Raw genomic sequence first — 24,974 nt, forward strand, 5'->3', positions numbered from 1 at the left:
ATCTCCTGCTTCATTTCTCTTTCTTCATTTCCGCATATCCGTGACTGAGACCGTGACTGTGAACTTAATCGACCAATAGCATATTGGTATCTCCGTGACTTAGACCGTGACTGAGACAGTGACTGTGACATTATAAGACCAATAGCATATCGGCGTTAACGTGACATGCGAGAATAGTTATGTTTGATGATGCAGCAACCCAAAAAAATAGTACGGACACACTGACCAGCATGTTGGATTGTTCGTAAGACGAAAGATTTGTGCGTAAGAGAGGGACAAAAAACGCCGCAGCCCATGTTCGTAAGATGAAAAGTTCGTAAAAGAGGGAGTTCGTAAACCGGGGGCCCACTGTAATCAGTTACATTACAAAATTACTGTATTTGAAATGTTTTGCATTACTCTACAAACAAGTAGCTCTCGATTTCAAAAAGGTTAGTGACCCCTGCTCAAGAGAGTATAGAGAGGAGACAGACGACAGGGTGCATTTAATCGAAATTAAATGATTAAAACTCATCAAAACATTGAGTGTATGTGTCGGTGAACGTTTTTGTATCAGTGGGAACTGAGTTGGAGAGAGTGCTGAGGTTTCAGGGTTTTTTTTCCACTTGTCTTGAATGGAAAGGATAATGGAAAGTCTTTGATCCTGGAGCTAGTAAAGTCTTTTGGCAGGCATCTTGGCTAGGTTTTTGATAACCATTAACAAAAAAGAAAACTGGATTTTGATATCTCCTTGACAAGGTATATACCTGGCCATCCTGATCATTGGAGATCATTGATCTACTGAACCTGTGCCTCCTTTTCCCAAAGAGCTGGACTTTCAAGACCTTCCTTTCCAGGTTGGGAACTGCATCCACAGTGGACTTGATGTAAAAAAAAGTGCACTTTGCCTAATCTTTTGACTGACAACCTTGACTTGGCAGGTTATTTTGGGGCCCAAATAAACTATGTGCAGGTAAGACAGATTTAGTTAGGCAAGGATTAGAGATATTTTTTATTCTTTTCCATAAATATACTTTCTTTACATTCAACATATTCATGGCTTCATTTGCTTATTGTATGTGTGATGAGTCATTCGATCAATTTACCAAATCTATTCCTTTTGGGTTTAATTTAAGGAACTGGCCTGTAGATTAACTTTGTAACGTCTGCACCACTGTTGTCATACTTTCGTGCTTTCCGCGTGGAACGGAACTCCCCCCTTTTGTCCTTTTTTTTTCTACTTCTTCAGTGTCCCCCTGGTCTGCAATGTCTGTGCCTTACGTTTTTTAGTCCCCTCTTTACGGTATTTTTCCCGCTTTACGCAAAAACAACTGTCATGGCCCTAGGGGTTGACGTTATTTGTTGTTTTGTCTCTATCTTCAGGCGTTTTTTGGTAATCACTCTTATTTTCTGGTCCCGTCATACTGCCTGCACTGCAACGCTTACTCAAATGCTGGTCTACTATTGGTCTGCGTCACGACTCCCGAAGATACTGGTCTGCTAATGGTCTGCGTCACGGTCAAAATGTGTTCTTATCGACCAACAGTATGTTTTAAATATAATATAGGTCTAGTTATCATTAAATGATGTTACATGTGGGTGGCATTCCTCTGGAGGTCGCCATGTCTTTTTTAGCTACGGACAGCTGTAGGAGGGTATGTATTGCTGCATTTACCGTAATGCCCCTAAAGCTCCCACGAGCACATGCGAAAATTTACACAAACCCCCTTTAAGATTATGTTAAAAAAAAAGAAAAAGACGATGTGAACGAACACATTTATTTGTATGATATTGAAATGTATACTTTTTTTTTTCAATGAATAACTTGCTAAATTTTACTACTGTACCTTTAAGAACTTGACAGGGACCGTAATGGAAATACATGGAATGATACAGTGCAGTACAGTGTCCAACAAAAGTAAATACATGCTGACATTTTTGTTAATACTTTGATATTTTTTTATGGGACAGCACAAATGAATGATACATTGTGACCATGTTAGGCAAGGCAAACAGAAACCTCAGACCTCAACTCAAAACCACCAACTCTGTGGAAGAGGATTTCAGTGGTAACTTGGCAAGCTTTGGTAAACTCTTGGTAAATAAAGGTGACGTACGAACTTTTGACTCTTTGGGCAAAATTTGGATATCATCACTTTGGCGTTCACTGTCTTTTGTTGCCAACGGTTTAGACGTTAATGGCTGTATGTTGATTTATTTTTAGGGGGCAGTATATTTAATTTGTTATCCAAGTTGAAGACTGACTTAATTGTTTCAAAATATAATTTCTTTAGTGTTGTTGCGTAAAAAGATGTGAGGAGTGTACTCATTTAAAAAAAAATATTGTGCTAAATGCATCATCAGTACCTGGCCACAAAGAAATACACAGCCAGCAAAAGAAAGTCACTGGGTTTTCATTTCCCCTGGGAAGACCCTTTAGTATGAATTTTTATCCATAAGTGCACATTAAATTTGAAAATATCTCTAACATTGTAAATGTACAGTATATAAAACATGTTATTGTCGTGATTGGGAAAACATTACCCAGTGAAAGTGGTTTGCAACCCCCGCCAGCTCCAGAGCTGCATGTGGTTCTTTCATCTTTCTTCTTTGGGTCTGTGACTTTGGAAAATAAATAATGAGTACCATAAAATCCTGGGAATAACACATGCATTTAATATACCCCAACAAATTAGCATTTTAGAATTAGCATAGGAATAACATTTTTTCCCTGCACTTGCATAGAAATACTGTACAGAGAAATCCCGCAATTTGCTGGGCTCTGTTCACGCAGTTTATGCACCAGTTCATTGTTTTTTTTTTTCCCCTCTGCAATAAATGTTCACAAATAGGATGAAACAAAATACAGCGCACGTGTTACAATGTTCACGGAACTGAGGATATTTACGGCATGGCAAACAATTTTGTTCGAAATGTGATTTCTACAACTTCTGAGGAATTTCATTTTCTTCAAGTTCAACTTTTTTGTGCGTTGTCACTTTTCCCTTGTCGTTTACAATTGTCTTTACAATTGTTCAAAATTTCACTGAACTTGTGAGAACATTGTGAGTACCCAACTGTTTTGGAGCATCATTTCTCGCTTGCACAACAAACCAAAGTTTAAAGTTGATACATCACAAGACATTTCTTCAAGAATGGAAGACAAAAAGCAAACAATCCTAATTTATGGTCCTTGTCAAGCGACGTGGCGCCAAGCTTGGGAAGGTATTGTATAATAAATGCCAGTATTTCTTTTTAATTTTTCAAAACTGAGCAGAGAAGCCTAAACAGGCAACTGTGGTCTGAGAGAAGATCATGTGTGCTGTTCACTTACAGCACATGTCTTCATAAATCCCATTTTCAGACAGCTGTAATGGTTTGTTTGCATAATTTTAAAATGGTGATTTTGTCATTTAGTGTGTTTTTTTTTAACCACAGTAATTTTCAGTGTTTTCTTCCCCATTATGTAATTATCTAAATATGTCACCTTTGTTTGCATTTGGTTAGCAACCAGGCCAGGGGCATCCCACTGCTCACCCAGTCAGCTAGGATAGGCTCCAGCTCGCATGGGGCGCAAAGGCACCCTGATGAAAACAGCCATATCCATGATTCCAACCTATAGTAAGCCGATTTGAGTCGCCTAATTGTTGCCTGGTATACGGGGGGAATGAGAAGGGAGTAACTTACCGCTATTAAATTCAGAGTGTGTCAGAAATGTGTTCAACCACTGATATTGTACAGATAAAGTCTAACGACTGGATTTTCTGTACATGCACTTGAGAAATACATGAATATTTTATCCAACAAAGGCAGGAAAGAATATTTGTGCTTTTGTTTTTCAGCACAAATGATGAGAGCTTTGGTACATGTCACGTGACCCTTCCGAGATTATGTATTACAGTTTGTATATCTGACCAAGATGCAGGAATCATGCAGTAATTGGTGGGCTCACAGAGATGGATTCAAAGCATTTTCGCATCTTTTTGATATTAATTAAAACGATCTACACATATTGTATGTTCAAGGCTATTTTGACAGGGCTACCGACATTTGATTATTGTAGTCGCCAGGCATTCTGTTTTTTTGTTTCGATATGACTTATGTTTTGGGATCAGCCCTCAGTCTTACCAGTCTTGAATGCAACGCCAGACCTTTTTTTGGTAAATAATCGCAGTTGACACAACCTTTTTTGGAAAATAAATGGATTGCCATCAGCCACAGCATACACTGTGATACTTCAAGCTTATCCATCACAGGAGATTTACTCGTAGTGTGAGTTGGGATTTAAAAACAACACGGTGAAATCATGCATTCAGTGTGTATGTAGAGCTTAAAAGGGGAATGCTGGAAGTTTTCACACTGTATATACCGTTCTCTGACACGCTGTCCATTTGTTTAGATGTGGGCATGCCTAAGGGTCCAATAGTGTAACTTGAAATCCCACACAACATGTTCCTGTACAGACCCTTCAAATTCCTTAGAAGAAGCCCATAAATACTTCAGATTTTTAGCCTTACGGCAATAAAAAACTTTGTTGTGAATGCCCTATACAGTATGTGTCTAGTTTTATGAAGTGCTGAGTCTTAAAGAGCCTATGTCATGCTATTGTACATGTTCTACAGTTGGCTTTAGGTAGACAATACAATACATCAGTACTTGATTTCACGCATGTGATTATATACATCACCTTTGGCAAATTGGGGATGTGATTTCAAATGAAATGTTGAAATATTTTGGTGGCTATTTTTTAACCCGGAAACTACAAATACTGTAGTTGTGTTTGGATTAAACAGGCCCTTTTAAGTTTACTGTGACGAAAGGTGGACATTACAAGTATGAGCGATGCATCATAGAGATATTAATGGATAACTTTCCCACAGCTAACTCTGACACTCTCCCTACAGCTTTTTATCTAGCATCGATGGCCACCAAAAAGTTCAAGAAATCAAACATCTGCACGATAATTTGTCACAGACTCTTGAGCATCTGTGACATTTTCTGTACACTCCCCAATATTGACTTCAAGACTTTATCCACATACTATATTTCCTCTTTATTATTTTCCTTTTAGTTCTCTGTGGGACACAAAAGCCAAAAACGTTTGACACTTGAAAAGTCATCAACAACGGTGTCCATGTTGAGTTAGTGGGTTGAATTGTTTTAAGATGTTTGCAATGTGAAACACGTGCTGTTGTGCCAAGTGTTCGTACAAATTTTCATCTGTTCTTTTGACACGATTAAGTACTATCAGCAATGGGTATTGCAAATTCAAATACAACCTTTTGAAATATAACCATGTTTAATAGGCAAAGAGAACTTTTATGTCTAAAATATCTACCTTACAGTTACTTCTACTGTACTAATAATTTGTCTGATCCATTATTGGCACACACAATCCCCCAAAAAAAAGAAACAAAAAAAACTTCTGTGTCTGTCCCTGTCTGTCCACAGGCAACCACATGCTCCTCCGTGTGCTCCCATCAGTGTACCCCAGACAACCTGATGTCATACACAGTAACCTTGGCAAACTCACTGCTCTAATGTCACAGCTGGATTCCTCAGAACAACAGCACATGATCAGACTGCTTCAAATAGTGGCTGAGCAACATCCACTGGTGAGACTTCAATTCCTTTGCCTTCATTTCTTGAGTCATTTTCAGGGCTAAATCGAGTGTGGAAATAAAACTGTACTTTAAAGCAGTGGTTCTCAACCTTTTTTCAGTGATGTTAAAACATGCCATCAGTGTCTGATTTATTAAACTTTAGACCATTTCAAACTTCATTTGTAATGGCCAAAAAAAAATCAACCTTAAGTGTCCTCTTTTGGATCATAGAAGAAATCTGTTATCAAAGAGAAATGACATCATTATTAAAAAATATTTTTTTCCACAAAAAAACAATATGTGTCAGAGCTGTTCTTGAATATTTGCCCACAGAAAAATATTTAATAAATATTTAATAAATATTTGTTCACATAAAAGAATCAAAATAAAGTGTCAGGCTCAAAAAGAAATCATTATAAATGAATATTTGTCCACAGAAAAATAATAAACAAAAAGTGTCCTGTTTTGGATTACAGTAGAGATCTGATCACAAAAATAAATCATTAACTTAATTCTTAATAAATACCCCCCCCCCCCCCCCAAGTTATCAATACAAACCAGACCTGTCCTCAAAAAGAAATAATTATTAATAAATATCTGTCCACAGGAAAAAAATCTACTTAAAGTGACCTCTTTTAGAATCAGTGTGTTCACGAAAATTAATAATTAACTTGAACTTGACAGGTAACGAGAGGTGGAACCTGACAAGTTGGGTCCAACCATTCTAGTGTGGGGGAGAATCTGGGTTTTTACAATAATAAAATTGAATAACCTACTGAACATAACATTTGTTTTATGAACTTAGATTTTCCTGAAACAATTACTTCAATAATTATTTTTATCTTTGCATGTTTGTTAGTTTAAAATCTCGAGTACCCCCTGAAGTTCCTTCAAGTACCCTCAGGGGTACAAGTACCCCCATTTGAGAACCACTGCTTTAAAGAACAGACAATAACAAAACATTTCATAAGATCCGAAATATATGGTACTAAATCGTTTGTTTGTGTTAAATGACTGTGTGTGCAATTGCTGATTACATTTCTTCTGATCTACTAATTTAGCATTCTTTTACTTTAATCTTTCACGCCCTCAGTTCTTCAGTAAGCTATATTGCGGAGAGATGCATTGTGAAGGTTAACGAGTTAACTATAAAAGCACATGCCACAGGGTCCTTGGACGTCAACCCACTGCAGTAGACATATTTACTTAAATCTTAAATTATTAAACCTTATACAGTAATTGCACTGTTATCCCTTCACATTTCCATCCCTTGGCTGTAGTCGGGGAACACGGAGTTGCCCTCGGAGTAACAGCCCTCAGGCGTCGAGCTAGAGTGGAGCGTGTAACTGACCAAACATGATAACAATTACATGAGTTTGCACTAAAAATTCCAATTTATTGCAAAAGGTAACAGCTTCCGTCCTCACCGCTTCTCCTTCAGCCGTGCTCCACTATGATGCATGAGTACAAGACACGTGACACGTGACTATCGAACAATAAGGGCCGGAGTGGATTAAGACTGTGTGTGTATAGCTATTTACAGTAATCCCTCGTTTTTCGTGGTTAACGGGGACTGAAACACCGTGCGATAAGTGAAAACCTGCAAAGCAGCTTCTGGGTTCATCCAATCAATCGGCAAAGGAGATGACAATCTTGAGAGCTTTTTCTTTGTATATCCAGATGTAGATCACATCCATTTTCCAGTTTGGTGCTTTCTGAACTGTGGAATTGACCATGGTGAACAGCGGTAAAACAGTGTAGCCATGACGTAGCACAATGCTACGGAAACGCAGGGAGTGGAATCATCCTCATTCCTTGACATGGCTGCGTATGTATGATGACTTCACAAGTATATTTTTCTGCACATCCCATGTCTTGGGAGCAGCTTGGAATCGTAGTCGAGGCTGCTTATCATCCTCGTGAGTGTATGAATATGATCGTTTACGATGTCACTCTACCGTGACGAAGAATTTACCTCTGACTTCCTTCGATTAATTAAACTGGATCCTGAGTGAACCGCGCAAACCATAACTGATGGATTTATAAATCCTTTTGAGGACACATGTTTAAATAACACAAAGTCGCTGTGTGCACACAGACAGTGCGCTTAATGTGGGAGGGACAATAAGAATGACATTGAGAAAGACTTTTTAATGACAGAAAGGGTGAGTATCAACCAGTACATCCTGACACTCAGGTAACCCATTAAAAAAATTATGTGCACCGATGTATCTATTTATGTTTGCTAGTACCACAAGGAATAAATTGGGGATTGAATCGCTTGTGCAAAATGAAGAAATTGTTATAGAAGGAGATCTGTCACAGTATTTAGCATCAGGAGAAAATACAACATTATATTAACAATAATAATAATAACTACACTGCAACTCATGTTGTTCTGTGTCTTTCTATTTTCCATCACAATGTGTTTAAAAAACATTAAAAAAAAAAGAAAACATTTGAATGAAGTCTCAAGCAGTTGGTTCTGTTCTGATCTAAATGTGAACATTCAGAACTAGTGACTTCAATTGAAGCAGCGGGAGTGCTCTGCAATCATCTGATTCATTCCTGTCTATCTGGATAATGAGGAGGAACAGTTCATTGCCAGAGTGTTTCCAGACGGGCCTACAGTCATGTCTTTGTTTATCCCCTGTCACCACATTGTTGATCTCGCTCTGCTTTCCATCTCTTAAAGAGACAATCGTTCTTCTGATCGATCCTTCTGCACGTTACCATAACCACCTTATGTTGCTGGAGTCATTGTAAAAGTATGACTACAACTCTGTTTTCAGATGTTGAGCCCCCAGGTACCGGCCCTGGTCAGTTACCTAAGTAACAAGTCTCTAATTGAGGCCATTTTAGGCACTCTGGTGGATGTGTCTCAAGCCAGCCCCTCCTCGCTGGTCAGCTGTCTGCCAAAACTCAGGACTGTGGGACAACAGTGGCCTGCTCTCTTGGGTCACGTGGCCAAAGTCCATGGCGCTGTGGGCATCATCAGTGAGGTACAAATATACACGCACGCACGCACAGCACACACAATGGACAAGTGATTCATGGGGAAAGTGTTTGCAAGTACCAACTGGTGAACTAAATTGATGGCCTGTTGCCATTCTTGCATACTGAATTGAAATGACTCATTTTAACCTTGTCCAATTAGATAACAGGACTAGACACAGTACAGTACTAAACAAAGAATCTCATGAAATATCAGTGAATCCATTTTGTAAACTGCATGGCTTTTTTAGGTCACAGGGAGCTGGAGGCTATTCCAGCTGACTTTGGGTGAAAGACCCTGTGTTGGTCTTTTTACTCTCACTGTCTTAATTACTGAGTAGAATCTGAATCTCCAGTTCTCCATTGACCTGCCAAATATAAACTCTCTCAAACCAATAAAATACTAACTTTTACATGTCTATTACATAAAAAAAGAGCACACAAACACACATATTTACATATCATTTGGACTGTAATGTTCTGAATATCTTCACATTGGAACTATTTTGAAAATAAGGCCTGATTTTCTGGGAAATTACCCGACAGAGACCTCCTTGTAATGGCAGCGCCTCTTGTAGTTTAGTACACCTCCCACCCCCACACACACCACACTTGCTGATTGCACAACTTTCTATTGCTTATTTTAGCTTCTGAAGGTCATCTGAATTGAGTAGCTGTCTTTTGTTTTGTTTTGTTTTTGACCTCAAAAATAGAAACCATTACGCTGTTAAAAAAAAAAAAAAGATGAAAAACAATATAGGGGTCTTAAGTCTCAGGACTCGATTTTTATGCACAGGACATGCGGAAATGCTGGTGTATATAATTTCACATACACACCGTGTCCCAATTACAAAAAAATAAAATTGTATCATCAAATTCAAGAAGTCAAAAAACAAAACATCTTTGTAGGGCTTTTTGGTTTCCAAGATAGCAGTTCCACACACAGAATATCAAACAATGTGTTGAATATCAGAAAGATTATTAATGGAGACAATGAAAGAAAAACACATTCAACATTTACTCTGCTCTTGATGTTTTTTGTCTGAATCCTGACACAATGTCACAGTTTTTCATTAAAAATAAACAAAAACAAATACAAAAAAGAGAGAGCAGTGTGTTGCTGAGTAATCATGCAATAAAACGCTGACCAATAGGTGGCAGCACTGTATTTTGAGACACGATCCTAAGGGGTGCCGGTGATTGACGGGGCTGACAGGCGATTGACTGGATGATTTTCACTCCAATGACTATTTGCACGATTTAATCATTATCTGTAAATATTTCACATAATTCTACTCTAAATTGAACATCATGCGTAAGGTCTGCTTTGAATATAATGCTTGTCAGGACTCTAGCCCTTTATAACATGAAATATCAAGTCAGTAATGCCAGCACTGAGGTGTAATAACATTTTTTATTCGCAAGATTTACCCCAACAAGCTTCTGTTACATTTTTTTGCTGTACCTTAGAGACCCCTAAATACTTCCTTAGCATGTAGTGTGGTAACCCACTGACTTATACTCTTTCAGTTCGGTCACCATCCACTCAAGAGATTATTATCCCACAGGGAGAACTTATAAACCCTGTCCAAAGTATGCAGAAACAATCACTCATGTTTGGAGCTGTATTGCATTTAAATGATTTCCAATGTGACATGTTTGCGGGAGCTGGATTTAAAGATCATATCAGTCCATTTTGTCAGCAATGCTCCAGTAGCAATTTTGCCCACTGCTGTGACATAATATTTGTCCAAAATTGTTTTGTTTATGCGACCTTTACTTCAACTGCACACGTTTCTCATTTACTGGCAATTTGTAAAATGTAATACTCTGTACTGAAGATTGATGATAGGCTTATGTAACAACTTCTCCCAGGGAGCAAACTTGCCTCAGTTTTTTTCCTCTTAGGTCTGATTTTTATCAACAAATGGGGGGGTGGTGGTATTTGGATTTAAAATTTTATGAGAGCTATCACCTTTGCTCCGCGCTCACTATGTTATTAGTTCAAACACAGAGGGGGTAATCGTGGAACATGACTGCCAACAAATATGAAATTTTCCTACCACCAGAATAAAACACACCATTAAAAGATGTAAATCTTGCTCCTTGTTACTTTTGTGTTACATGAGTGACTAACTTGTTGTTGAATAACATTTTTCATCATTAAAAACAGGACTGTCAAAGATGCCAGTGAAAAAACTAGACATATTAGAACAAGGTGCACAAGCTTTTTCACCCACAATATTTATTTTCCATGCAGCTAGTCTTGCGAGATCTATCTTTTTTGGAGGTATCATGGAGACCATGTCTCGCGAAACTGATGAGCTCGATCTATAGGCCCTATCTAATCTAAAGACCTACAACAAATGTGCATTACATGAGGCATGTGTCTTCTTCATTAAAACGTGTTGTAAAATATAACATATCCTCGATAACAATATTAGATGGCATGTTTGGTTGAGAATAAATATGAAAGTTTAAAATATGTGATTTTTCCTCTACCTGGAATCCACAAATATCAGTACCCAGTAGATCTTCAATTTTTGTCGTACACTTGTACAACAAAAATAAAGGCATTCTATTCTCTTCTATTCTATTCTCTTCTATTCTATATGTAATTGTTCTCCTCGACAGTCATAATGAAAGATCCTTTAATACTAAGATCATCCACGTAGATTTTGTCACTGCGGAAAAAATTTTGACCCTGGCCTCAAAGGTTTCAAGACAGACTGCATAAAGAAAACCATTTCTATATTTTTATTTTCAGACACATGCACACAGTTCTTTGGTCTACCTGGTGTCTCTTCTGGGCAACATGGAGCACACTTTTCACCACACACTGCTACTGGAGATCCGAACCTTGACTGACCGTTACCCTTCTGTGCTCGGAGGCTACGGTAAAGACCTGTACAGGCTGAGCAACTCATTTACAGCTATAGCCAGACTGCTGGGGAGGCGGCTCGAGGAGAATGGCACCACACGCCACAGGTCAGAAAAGCACACTCGTCATTTCTCCTTCTTAAACAAAGGCACTGTCTTCTGTTGAATTCAGATGTTTTCCTCAGGGATTACCCTTTTGTGTTCAGTTTGTTTAGGTTATTTTTTTGTGGGAAGATTTTATAATATCACTTTTGTTTCGTGTCACAGATTTGTTTGCAATGACTAAGCGCTGTCGTCTGTTTATAGTTTAGGCAAAGAAAGTAGGACCACCTTTCTTACAACATAGAGGACAGTCTGGTTTGTGTGTTTTGTTTGTTTTTGTTTATCAATTGTGTATTTGTATTGAGGAAATATTGCAAAATATGGTAGACAATCAGATCTGAATGTTTGCCCAACATACAGTGTTACATAAAGGCATCCGTGCATGACAGGTCAGCATGTGTTTGTGTGCATGTGGGAGGATTAACCGCTTTTTGTGCTAGGTTGAAGGCTTTGCTTGGGGTCCTCTTTTCTCATGGTAGTGAAATGTTTTGGTAAGAAAAACTTCTTAGAGAGACAAAGGAAAACATTTGTGAAGGCAGGATGTATTGCTTTGATTTTCCTGACTGCCAAGTTGACACCACTAATTTCCATGTAACTTTGCTGGGGGCTGACCCCTCTTCTGAGAAAACACTAATTACATCTATAAACACTATTTATAGTGTTGCGAGGGTATTTGCCCCTTCATGATATCTCTTTGTTTGTTTTGTTGTTTTCTTTTGCATATTTATCACTTCCAAAGGTTTTTTTTTTAATCAAACTGATTTTAATATCACGCTGAAAGAAACCCAATGATATTGTCATGAATATGAAAAACAGTAGTTTAATATTAAAAAGAACAAAAACAAGGTAGTTGACAGAATACAAAGCAGCAACAATAAAACTCAGAAATAAACTACTACCAATGGTATGAATAATAACGTAGGAAAACAGGAATAAAACTACAAAAGACAAAAGGGAAAACTAGCCAAAGAGACTCTTCCGGAAATAACAGTAAACATGGACATTGGACAATGACCCGACAATTAACTGAACGCAACTGGGAACTAAAATACACTCAGACTAAACGAGATGACACAAAACAGCCGGACAGGAATAATAGCAAGGGGAAGCCAGACTGACAGGTGGACACAATAATATTAATGAGGACAGACACAAGGGAAGCAAAACAGGAACATAGAATCCGAAAACCGAAATGAACAGAAGCCCTAATGTTTAACCCCTAACCAAAAAAAAACAACAAACACCAACAGAACACGGCAGATACATAAGATCTTGTTTCTAAATGATTGTTTTTATATACCAAGGCATGATAAAAAACCTATATGACCCTGTGTGAAAATGTCTTCATTTGTCGGCTGTTTTGGTCAAATCGCAATGAATTGTGGGTAATATGCTTAAGGGTAAGGGTATAATGGGAAAGGCAGAGCACTCACATGAATTTCTGCCGCCTACACACTTGTACCCTTGACAGGAACTTGCAATTAAGGGGTACATGGGTGGAAGTGTGAATAGTGAGATTGGGCTGAAAAGACGTTTTGCCACTTGCAGCTGACCCAAATTTACATGTTTTGCTCAGAGCTCAGGTAATGACCTATCTGGGTTGAATCATGTGATGTTTGCAAGCTGTGTCATGTTTGGTCATTGCCTGATAACTCTTGTTATATCATATTCAGTCAAAAGTAAGTAGGACAAATGTGTTTTTAACGGTATTAATGGTAAATGAAGAATAATGAAGATATCAAATTGTTATGGACAAAAAATAATTAACTTTTTTCCGCTTGAATAGAATTCTTTTTAGAGGCTTGTACATCCAAAATGCAAATGGTATCCTTTCGTCATCGTCTAGCCATGATCTATGAAAGTAGCCTGCTTGCTAGCATACAAACAAATAAACACAAATTTGAGCAAGCTGACCTAAATTGGAGTTTTTTCCCCCACTTTTGTTCAAAGTTCAGCCTTGAATGAAATCTGTGCTCTACTGAGTGCCATAGCAATTATTATTAACGACATTGGCACAAATTGAGACATGGACAAAGAAGAAAATCGAGGGAATGCTTGGCCGTTCATAAAAAGAAGCATAAAAATGCTGAGGTAGAAAGGGGCTGCTGACAAATTGGGAGTACAAGGTGACAGACAGCAAACTAGAGCCAGCCGTTGTGAGAATGTGAGAAATACTGAAAGAATGTGAGGTGATGAAAGGCAGCTCCACATACGAATGCGAGTTTTGTCTCATGCCCTAAATACATCTTTTGTGTGTGCACGTGTGTTACAGAGAGAATGGGCAATGCCCGCCATCTCCCAACGCATCGCTTCAATACGAAGGAAGAGTGGGGGGAGGAGGGAGCTCTGAGCCCAAGAAGTTGTCGAAGGCGGGGGTTGAAGCGGAGGCGCAGGAGGACTCTCCTGCCCCCCAGCGGCGATACAGCCTGAACCAAGCGCTGAGGGATGAGCAACGAGAGATGAGATTCAACAGGTGGGGAAGATAGATAATCAACACACAGTGAAATTGATTGAAAGCTGTGGTTTGACTTGGCACATTCTGACAGCTCATATGCATTTTAATTTAGAAGCACTCTCTAAACTTCGTCGGCTCAAATATTATTAACAGAAGTTTGTCATTGAAGTTGCATCCTAGTGTATTGACACTGTGGTCCCTGTAGGTCCAAGAGCCTGGCGCTTCACGCTGCGCGCTCGAGATCCATCAATTCAGACAGCGGGGACGATGGAGAAGGAGTGGAGTTGAACTCAGACAACATCACAATCACCAGCACTTTGCCCTGCCAGGTTTCAGCAGAACATCAAGAAGTAATGCCTCCAACTCAACAACTGACAGACAATGAATCCGCATCCACGACTTCTCCTACGCCAGACAGTGGGGACAAAGAGGAAGAGAGAGCATACAGACGGCAGAAGAACAAAGAGGAGGAAGCGAGGGTAGCTGACAGACTCTTCATCCATTTAAGAGACAATCTGGAGATGATCCACGAGTTTTGTAAGGGCATGCTCCAACAGATTCCCATACCAGAACAATGTGTCATAGAAGGTAAGATGACCTGTAATGCATGTATTAAACATCAGTTCATTTGTTGACTTTTACTCTCCAGACATTTTGAAATGTCAAAACCTCCTATGCATACTTGCATATAAATCGTTTTTGTTTTTTTCATGATTGATTGGCAAAACTGATGGATATTTGTTTAAATTTTCTTAATCGACTGGTAAGTAAGCTATAATGAAACTTTTTTTTATGACTTGCCAAAGTGTGCTATTTTTATATATGATAAAATCCTAAGGAATAGTGTTAAGAATAGTTTTAAAATTTGCACTGTAAATGTTTTGTAATATAGACTGAGCAGCAGACAAATGGCTCATCAGAATTTATTTATAATCCACAGAAGAAAAAAAATTACAATACTGGAAATATTAACTGGAATGCAGTCAAGCGAACAGTCGTTCCAACAAATGTAAACATATCAAGTAATACAGACAATCTTTAGTCGCTTTTATTCAGAAATCTAACAGCGGGCCAACATTATCATATTGCCGCAACTGTGTGCATGTCTTCACACTGATGTGACATCCTGCATTGTAGGTGCGAAAAAGTCAGTCAATAAATAAATCAGAGCAGGTTACACAATTATTTATCCGTTATTGTTTTGCCATGTTAACCCTGCAGGTTTAGCACTACACCTACCTATACCTGCATCAAACTTGTGGAAAAAAAAGCAGCAATATTTGGAACTCAACATTCCATCCTTGAATTTTAAGCCTCCACCAGACATGGATTTATTAGTCTAAGGGTTAAGCAATTTTGTCGTAATGTTAATCCCAGCCGGAGGACATAAATGTGTGAATTAATCTCATTTTTTATTTAATTTAATTTCAACGTGTGCGCTTTTAACAAGTGCTCCCAGACAGCAGAGCTCAGCAAATATTGAATTACTCGCCTCCAATCTGAGCTGTGAGCCAAGCAAAGGGAATGCCGGGGTACTGTTTGCATGCTTGATTAATGGCTCGGCTTTTATGACAAGCTCCCATGTGAGAAATGTGGAGGGAAAGAAGTTTTATTCACAGTATGCATGTCATACTAATGGGACTTGAACAACCAAATTCACATGTTAAAGATAATATGGTGGTACTGTATATTAAACTATAGCCGGTAAGTATTAAGCATCACAAAAGTGGAAAGAAGAGTGGGTTGTATTGTGTTACATATGTAGAAAATTCTAATGATTCAGTGCAACAACATAGGAGATGTTTGATGATGTGTGTGCATGGCTGCACATTTGTGGGCCTATAAATTTAAGTCCTGGCAGTTCATCTTGTCTAGAAACTGGAGGTCAACAGTTCATGTGAAAAAATGCCAAAAGGAAAACTTTATCTTGATTCATTTTTGGTGTCTTACACTTAGGTCAGATGCAAATTTTTCTCATTGTCTGTTATTTACAGTCCAGTAATTTCTTGTTTTTGGTACAAGGGGTTCAGAGCAGTTTTCAACTGGGATTAGTTCCATAGCCCATTTTGGCCGCTTTGTTGCGCATTATTTCATAACTGTGTTTTTGTTCTTTTAGATGCACCGGTCACAGTTAATCAAGTTTCTTTCATGAAGATTCTTTTATTTTATTCTTTTATTGGAAATGCGTCATGAACCATATGTAAACTTTTTTTGTGTGGAAAAGGAGGCAGCGATCTGTGCGTGACCAGAGCTTACTTGTCTCTGCGCTTTGCTCTTGTGGCAACCGAAAACATAGGCCGCTATCCATGCGTACCTTTTGTCCTCAAATGTGGTGGGTGCATGTCAAAAGAAACGCCCCCACCTAACACATGCAACATAGAACACATGTAAAAAATAAACTAAGTGAGTCCAAATGCATCCAAAGTTATACAGGTTTTATGAAAATCAATGAGGCATTTAGATCTATTTCTCCATTTACAAGTCAAGTTCTTTTTGTTTTCTCTCATTTTCATCCCGCATATAGAGGGGGCTCAAATTACGTAACACAAAACGAGACCAGTTTTCTCTACATATCTGCTTTTGAATAACATTAATTTGAATTAAATATAGTATGCATCAGTTTTAGCGCGTTTGCACTTTCAAATGCAAAAATGATTGCCTCTTTGTTGTCAACAACAAGGCTGCGTGGAAAATCTTTCCGGCGGATTTTGATCTATTATGAGAAGCGAAAAACTTGTCCGTTCAAGACAAAAATGCAAGAGCGGTGGCATGACATGCATCAATGTCAGCAGGTGGCGGGGAGAAACACAGCGAAGAGCAACCGATCCACGCTATATCTCACCACAGTTGTCACTTGGGTAAAGAAGTCTTCAGCAAAGCATTTCTGGAGACCTCCATTTCAAACAAATTGGACGGGTCTGAAGATGACTACCTGTGGAAGAGTAACAAGGATGGTTGCACAAATGATGAACAAGAAGGAGTGAACGTCCGGGATTTAAATGGGAGGAGCTATTTGGCGTGTCATTTAGTGATGATTACTTTTGATGACAATTTCATATTCAGCTGCGTCAAAAAATTAAGCATTGAAACATCAAATTGTTTTATTGCTGCAACATTCGTTTCTAGATTTGCATCTACGCCAACGTGTACATTGCCTCGCACTTGTCTTGTTTCCGCCCCACCCCCTCCCCCATAACTGCAACAGTCGGTTATTCATATATGATGAAGAAATGTCAATTGGCGCAGTTGCTTTTTTGTTGTTGTTTGTTTGTTTCTTTGCTTTGCATCAGAGTACTTTTGACACAAACAACTTTCTGGCTTCAGGCAGGAGGCGGGAAACACCGTGAACTGGTTGCCGCAGGGCACCTACAAACAAAATTTCAGCTAAATCTGATACAGTTGGGTTTTACACATTAGGGGAACTGAGGTGCAATGACCCAACTGTATCTGTGACCCAACTGTATCTTTTCTTGTAAAAATGAGCAGTATGGCCCTTTTTTCTTCAGAGCAACATTTATAAAAACAGAAAACACAATAATCCATTTTTTATGCAGGCACATAAACACGCGTAAAAATGTCCAACAAAGTGATAGCGGTCATCTTCAATGACTCGTGGAACGACCCAGTGCCACATCATTACTATTTCCCTACACTTGGGCCTTTGACAGTACTTCATTACAAATTTGATAAATGGATGCTGATTATATTGAGTCCCTTTTCTCGTTTACATAGCCTCTGAGACATAATTACAGTAATGTTATCGTAATTTTATCTCATTACAGAATCTAACAAAGGGTGTTTGGCCAAGTTGTCGTTTTCCTGTCCCTTGAAAGGTCATTATTGCCTGTACACAAAGTCCAGTTTTAACCTGAGCAGCCGCCGGCCTCATCTTTGGATACACATCATGCTGCTCCATCTACAGGTGCACCCAAGTACCTTGCCATCAATAATAACGAAATGTTCGAACTACAAGTTTGCACATGCATCTTTACACTTCAGTCCAGTGACAAATTCTGCTCCCACCTCAAATATTATTTCTGTTTTTTCTTTTGTAGAGTAAGTCTAAAGTTCCTTTATGTTCTGAAGATGAATGTGTTCAGAAGTTGGCTTCTCTTTGGGGGAAGACTCAACTCAAGGGAGCTCACAGCTTCAACATGGCAATGACTCAACACGCCACCCCACACAGAAAGGTATCCGAGCACGATTTATGGGAAGGCATACTGCGACACACACACCACAGAAAGTCCACGTTGCACAAACGCTTGACTGGAAATACTTATTTTTTGCAATAATAAAAACACTTGAGAAATAAGGTCAGTTTTATGTTAATTATAGCTTTTTTTTAGTGAAATTAGACTAAATCCTGGTGGTCCCAGTGACGATGACGTCGACTGCCAAATTCCATCCAATCGATCAATCATCCAACATGTTCAAGCACACTTGTTTCAAGTGGGGCCAAAGTGTTAAATGTGTATGTGGCTGAAGTGACAAGTTAAGCTGTTCCTCGGAAAGGATTACGGTGCTTATTTTTTTCTTGGCCAATGTGGTTACCATGTGGAGCCTAAACACACTCCAGGAGCACGTACAAACGCACACACATACACATGTCCATCCATCCATTTTCTTGGGCGACTTATCCTCAGTGGGATCGCAGGCTTGCTGGTGCCTATCCCACCTGAGTGGGGCAGAATGTGGGGAACACCCTGAACTGGTTGCCAGTCAAACGCAGAGCACACAGAGACAAACAATCATCCACGCACCCAATCACACCTAAGGACAATTTAGTATGTCCAATATGCATGCTATGCATGTTTTTGGAGTGTGGGCGGAAGCTGGAGTGCCCAGAGAGAACCCACGCAGGCTCGGGGAGAACATGCAAACTCCAAACAGGAAGGCCGGAGCAAGGTTGATTTGAACTCGGGTGCCTGAACTGTGAATGCCGATACTGGGTGCCATGCTTAATTAATATGATCCTCTGCGATATTAACATTTAAAAAGCCAGCTATGTAGTAACATGCCAAATCAAGCACTTTCAGTCATCTTACCACCAAGGTTAAGACTTCGTCAAGCTTAAGAAATAGCAAGCGAGCAAATACTGGTTTATGCTTGATGAGTTCCCCGCATCGAAATGACGTATTTTCAGCAACCACGCCCCTTTGTGCAGTGTCTGCGCTGGCCAGATTTTCTGCAATACATATCTTCCGGAATTTCTTTACCGCGCGGAAGCGCTGGACAGAAAACATGGTGGACGAACTATTGCTTATGGAAGTTTGCCAGTAAATACCGTAAACAACTCCTGGCAAGCACGTTCAAAGAGGTAAGGAGTCTGATTAAAAAAAGAAGAAAAAAAAAAGCTTGAAAGAATTTTAATCGTTTTAATCTAATGTGTTTTTTGTATGCTGAAGACTCCATTTACTGCCACCAGTATAGTAGACTATCGGCTGACCGTGGGGGAATGCCGCACAGAGTATAAAGTGCTGCAAAACATGTGCCAGTGAGATTCTGCGCGTCTTCTCTCCGCGTTTAGCGTTCACGCGTTAGGAGTGGGACGTGATGAAGATGCTGAAGTTGGCTTCATGGGCTTGAGATTTCAGGTTTCAATTCCACCTTGAAAGCCTTTAGATAACAATGTTTCCCATATGTTTGCATGGCAAAAGCCTCTGCTTTTCTCACCCCTAATATACCATTCTAGCTGTCAATGGAGACCCATTTTGACAAATGTGCAAAAATGTGGAATACATTTCGTTTAAATGACCAAAACTGACATTTTGACTGCTATGTCCATACTCACTTCGAATGATTCTGGTACTTTTAGCAGCACTTTTGCACAGTTTTTGTCCTGTAAAAAAAAAATTAAAGGTTGTTGTAGATGTTGTTACAGGCCTGTTGTTGTAATATGTGCTTGGTTCTAAGTGGTTGGTGCTAGGCTTCATTTTTTTTATTGGTTTGCACTCAGCAAGTGAGTTAGCTGTGTTGCCCTGTGTGCTAGGTTTTTGCCATAATTATTATTTACTTCATTTAGTTTAGTTTATTATTATTTTTCAAGCCTTGAAGCCTTGTGAAAAAAGTGCAATAAATAGACATGTTTGACCAACCATGATGAATAATTGTGATTTTAATATTGACCAAAATAATCATGATTATTGTTTTGGACACAATCATGCAGCCCTTTATATAGCTAAGTGCTGACATATTAAAAAAATAAGGCAAGTACATGGTTTGAATCTGCTTTGAACCTGGTGTGTTTATTAGGTTTTGCCTTAAGTTGTTAAATTGGATTAACAAGTATGTATTTTTAATCTTTCCTTAATCGTTTTTCTTCCTAATCTAGTATGATTTAGTATTAAAATAGTATTTAGTATTAGTATATATAAATTTTGAAACACTTCATGTACATGCTTCAGAGTATACTTTTTATACTTTTAGTTATACTTGAATATACTTTATAAAGTATTCCTCGGTTTTAGTGTATTTTGCTATTCCGTTTCATCATACTGACAGTCATGTGTGCTGGATAAGAAAGCTACAATAATGTTTAAATATGTGGACGAGTGCAAGTTTTATTTTCATCCTACCTGAACGGAGGCCCTTATAAGTTGTGTGGGCATCCATTTATAATGTGGCTTATTCAAAGAGTGTTGGGTAACTTCAGGAATGTTGAGTAAGCCATGTGAAATTAAATAAAAAAGTAGCATTTTTGTTGCTTGTTGCCAATATGTCTGCCATATTGTTAATGTGTTTTGAAGCAGGTCTTGATGTCGTTTTGGAGTGAGCTACAGTCATTTTGCCATTTGAAATTTGTGATGCTCATTTAGTTGTACTTTTTGTACAATTTCCCTCTTGTCTTCCCTCTCAATGTTCATGACACAGCACACAGTGTTTCCTCAAAGAAAAGCACTGTGTGTTCGAGAAAGCTAATAGGAACATGCATGTGTGTTGCAAGCATGGTGTGAATTGTTCCTCTTTGTGTTGAGTGTGAAAAATAATTCTGAAGATGTTTTAACAACATGTAAAACATATTAAGAGAGAGAGAGGGATGAATGCAAGAGACTGAAATATTACTATTCCCAGTAAGATTTAAAGCAGTGACTGTTGGGACGTTGAAGCCCTCTGAAACGGAAGTTTTTCCTTTTATGACTCAGCTCAGCAGTTTTGTGACAAAAAAAAAACAAAACAGAATATTCCGGGTGAGAGGCGGTACAGTGGTATGAAAAGGTTTGGGCGCCCCTGATCATTTTCAAGATTTTCCTTTATCAATCATTGGTGGTCGGGATCATCAATTTAAGTAAAATATATCATATAGCAGATAAACACAGTAATAATTGAGAAGTAAAATGAAGTTAATAGGATTTACAGAAAGTGTGCAACAATTACTTAAACAAAAGTAGACAAATGCATAAATTTGGGCACCCTTGTTGTTTTATTGAGATTAAATACCTTTAGCGCTAATATTGGGGGGAAAAAAATATTTGTCAAGCTCTTTGACCCATGGCCTACATAAGGCCTTCTCGAAAAGGGGGGCGGCCCCCCCTGGGGGGAGCACAAGGTGATGCCAGAGGGGGCACGAATGACAGCAGAGAAAAGACTTTGTTTTTGTCATGTGAAGTATAATTGCAATAAAACAAGATTCATTTTAAATTCTTCTCAATTGCTTCTCAATTTTCACAGTGTTTATCTGCCATATGATATATTTTAAGGAAAATCTTGAAAATGATTTCATACCACTGTAGAAAAGTGAGAAAAAAGAGGACAAATGGGAGTGAAAATGAGATAAAAGTTGGAGCAAATGAAGGTTGTTTTCTTAAAGAATCGTTCTTTCTTGTCATTTCAAAAGAAAAGTAAAGGAAGAGGAAAGTACCCATGGTGGCAGAGATGACTGGAAGTTGAGTTGAGTGGAAGTCTGGGTTGGACGAGATAATTAATGATTATTGTTCCACCTTCCCCCCCGTGTCCTGAGTGGAAACTATGTTGATATAGCTGCTCTGTTTGGCAGAGAATGAGGAGGTGTGAGGAAGACTGAAGACAGGGGACAGGATGGAACATGAGGAAGAGTGGAGCCACACTTGAGATAACAATGTTTTGTCAAAAAGAAAGTGGTTTGCACGTCTGCCTTGCAGCAAAAGGTCCTGGGTTAAAATTGTGGCTATCATCTCACCGCATTAAGATTGCGTCTTCTCCCCGTGCTTATGTGTGTATTTTTTTCATGTATTCCAATCCCCGTCACATTCTAAAAGCATGCATATCTCCATATACCTTGCGTTTGACTGATGAATTCACGGTATATCCTGCATCTCATTTGCGGGATCTCGATATTAAAAGGGAGGTGTCTCAAGTAGTGTGTTGTTCCAAAAGTACAGTCTAAATTAAATTGAATTGAATGACTTTATTTATTTCTTTATTTTCACCTAGTCATCATCATAATCAAAAACTAGAAGACTAGAATAGAGAGGTGGTGTGCAGCAAGAAGCAGGGGTGGTCTTGAAATGCCAAATGGGTTGAAGTGAGGATATCTAGCAGCCCAGCAATATTTTTAGCCACATCCTGTAATCTTACCGCAAGTAGTTCCTCCATATCTAAAATTGTCATTACTCGAGAGGACTTTATCTGGTGAGTCAAGGCCATTCAGCTGTGTGTTAACCTGGCACACACACATGCCTGCACTCGCACATACACGCACACTCACACCGATAACAATGCACTGTTTAAACAAAAATGTGTGTGTGTTTGATTGTGATTTCTCATTATACTGTGCAAAGAAGTGCATTGGTTCTGATGGTTGCTGTCGTGACCTTTCAGTGTCCCTTGTTATCATTATGTTTACTCGTTGAGTATGACCTCAGTGTTACTGCTTAAACTTTTTTTTTCCCAATTGTCTGTAAATGTACCTTGAGAAGGTACACAGTTAAGAGTGTTTGTGTGTATAGTGAAGCACAACATTTAATATACGGGTTTTTACGATATAATATTCAGGTTTGAGCTGATTTCTAATGGTGTCAAGCCCATGGGTGCATTGTTAAATAACATTCAAAATGCATCATTTCCTCAAGCTAAACTCAAACTTTTATTCCTAAGGCTTCACACCAGCTGCCTCATTGTACCTCTTTTAAACGAGTAGCATCTTGGAAATAAACTAGTTGGTTTAGTTCAAATGTAATTTGCTGGATGTGCTTCTGTGCTTCCTCAGGACTTGGACAGTCTCCAGATGCAGCTGGAGGAGGTTCGCTTCTTTGACCTGTTTGGCTACAGTGAAGAAGAGGGAGGCTGGTTATGCTTCATGTGTAACAACCCTGAGAAGGCCACAGGTAGTACAAACACACATACAAGTGCACAAAGACACACACAAAAGCAAATTTTCTGCAGAGCTCTCGCCTCACCATCTCAGTCGCACTCAGTTTCTTTGGAATTTGCCATTGAAACTATTCCAATGATCCTGGTGGTGGTGACCCTCAATCCCTTGAGAGAAAGTAACGTATTCTCATGTTTGCCATGTTCATTGTGAATGGTCCTTGTTGTCAGGAAATCAGCTCTGATTAGTTGACTTTGGACCAGTGACCTGCTTTCAAAGAGCACAGCCCTGATGATGTCATGTTTATGCAAGTCCTTATCCCTGAATTGCCTTACGATCTGTCTTTGTGTGTTTGCGTGTGTGCACGGATGCGTGTGTGTGTTTGTGGGTGTGTGTATATGCTACATATGTATACATTGGATTCTTTACTTCACTGCAAATGGCAAAGATACTTTTATCAGTTTATAGTACACTTCACATTTGCATTTGTAACATGTGTAAAATTTGTATTATAGTACTTAAGACCCTAACCTGGACCATAGATTGTATGCTGTGGTGACCCGCAAGGAAGAGACAATCACTCTGACCCTGAAAAGAGGAAGGGGATGAAATTCTTAAAAGGGTTGTGAGAACATTGCTTTTAGCTTACAAACAGCACAGTTTTTTACACTGTAGAGTATTAGTGATATGACTTGCCCTTGTCTCATCATTTACCGTTCAGAATTGATGACCCTGACATGAGCAAATATGCTGTAGTTTGATGCACGCATCTATGCTGCAACAATCAGCTTGCCTGACTTTTGGGCTGTTACTCAAAATGATAAATACTACATAAAATAATTGTCTTGTGTTACACCACACAAAATGCAAAATCCACATTAGAAATATTTTTAGTTTAACTTCTCAAAGCATTTTTTTTTTTAAATTCTACTGATTTCTAGCTACCCCCCGCTCCCCGGCTTCTAAAGAATATGAGGTTGATAAGTACTGTATACTGGATTGGATTCTGTTCAGAGGTTTCCATTGTAACTGTCTCCAGTTGGACATGAAAGGCATTATTAGCTATGTAAGAGGGCAGCTTACAGTATTTTGTTCTTATGTACGTATGATGAGAAAGGAAGCTCCTGGGAGGAGGTAGTGAAAGGTGGAAGCAGAAAATTAAGTGCTATTAATGAGTAGCTTTCAAGCAGCTTACTGTCTGTGCTATTTTTCAAAATTTGAATTTTGGTTTAAATTATAAGAAGCCAGCAGCGGCAGGCAGGAAGTACTGTAACATGGCAGGGGGGATGCAATTAAGCCTCGCTGACGACAGGCATTGTGAACACATCACAGTGTAACAGATTGTATAGTACGGTGTTTACGCAAGGATTTTTTTTAGCAGCAGGGATTAGCAGAGATTCAATTATACGGTACATTCATTTAACATTTAACATTTTTTCATACAGTATTTACATTGTGGGTCTTATAACTGATGTATTTATTATTCTTATTATTATTGTAGTTTTCTTGCCATTGTGTATGTGCGTGAATGCACGCACAAATGGCTACAGTTCCCCAATGTCCTCATCTGACTCTGTTTAACTAAAAGTCTTTATATGAAAAGTGAGAGCAGATGGTACACATGCTAGCAATGTCAAAGACATAAATGTTGCTAATAAACGGATTGCATTTATGT

The 24,974-nt window shown here is 38.8% G+C and overlaps 1 protein-coding gene across 3 annotated transcripts in view; it reads left to right on the plus strand.

Moving 5' to 3' along the window:
- veph1 (ventricular zone expressed PH domain-containing 1) overlaps nt 1-24,974 on the plus strand; it is an 81,844-nt gene that overhangs the window by 45,839 nt on the left and 11,031 nt on the right. For all 3 annotated transcript variants that reach the window (XM_088427556.1, XM_088427555.1, XM_088427554.1), the window contains exons 6-13: nt 5,431-5,594; nt 8,375-8,584; nt 11,344-11,564; nt 13,831-14,031; nt 14,219-14,601; nt 17,796-17,935; nt 18,069-18,203; nt 23,198-23,315. In XM_088427556.1, the coding sequence (XP_088283682.1) occupies nt 5,431-5,594; nt 8,375-8,584; nt 11,344-11,564; nt 13,831-14,031; nt 14,219-14,601; nt 17,796-17,935; nt 18,069-18,203; nt 23,198-23,315 (1,572 nt within the window). The remainder of the gene's footprint in view (nt 1-5,430; nt 5,595-8,374; nt 8,585-11,343; nt 11,565-13,830; nt 14,032-14,218; nt 14,602-17,795; nt 17,936-18,068; nt 18,204-23,197; nt 23,316-24,974) is intronic.

Source organism: Hippichthys cyanospilos, chromosome 11 (assembly GCF_059441005.1).
Source record: "Hippichthys cyanospilos isolate Australia breed blue-spotted pipefish chromosome 11, RoL_Hcya_1.0, whole genome shotgun sequence".
In the NCBI taxonomy this organism is placed as follows: Eukaryota; Metazoa; Chordata; class Actinopteri; order Syngnathiformes; family Syngnathidae; genus Hippichthys; species Hippichthys cyanospilos.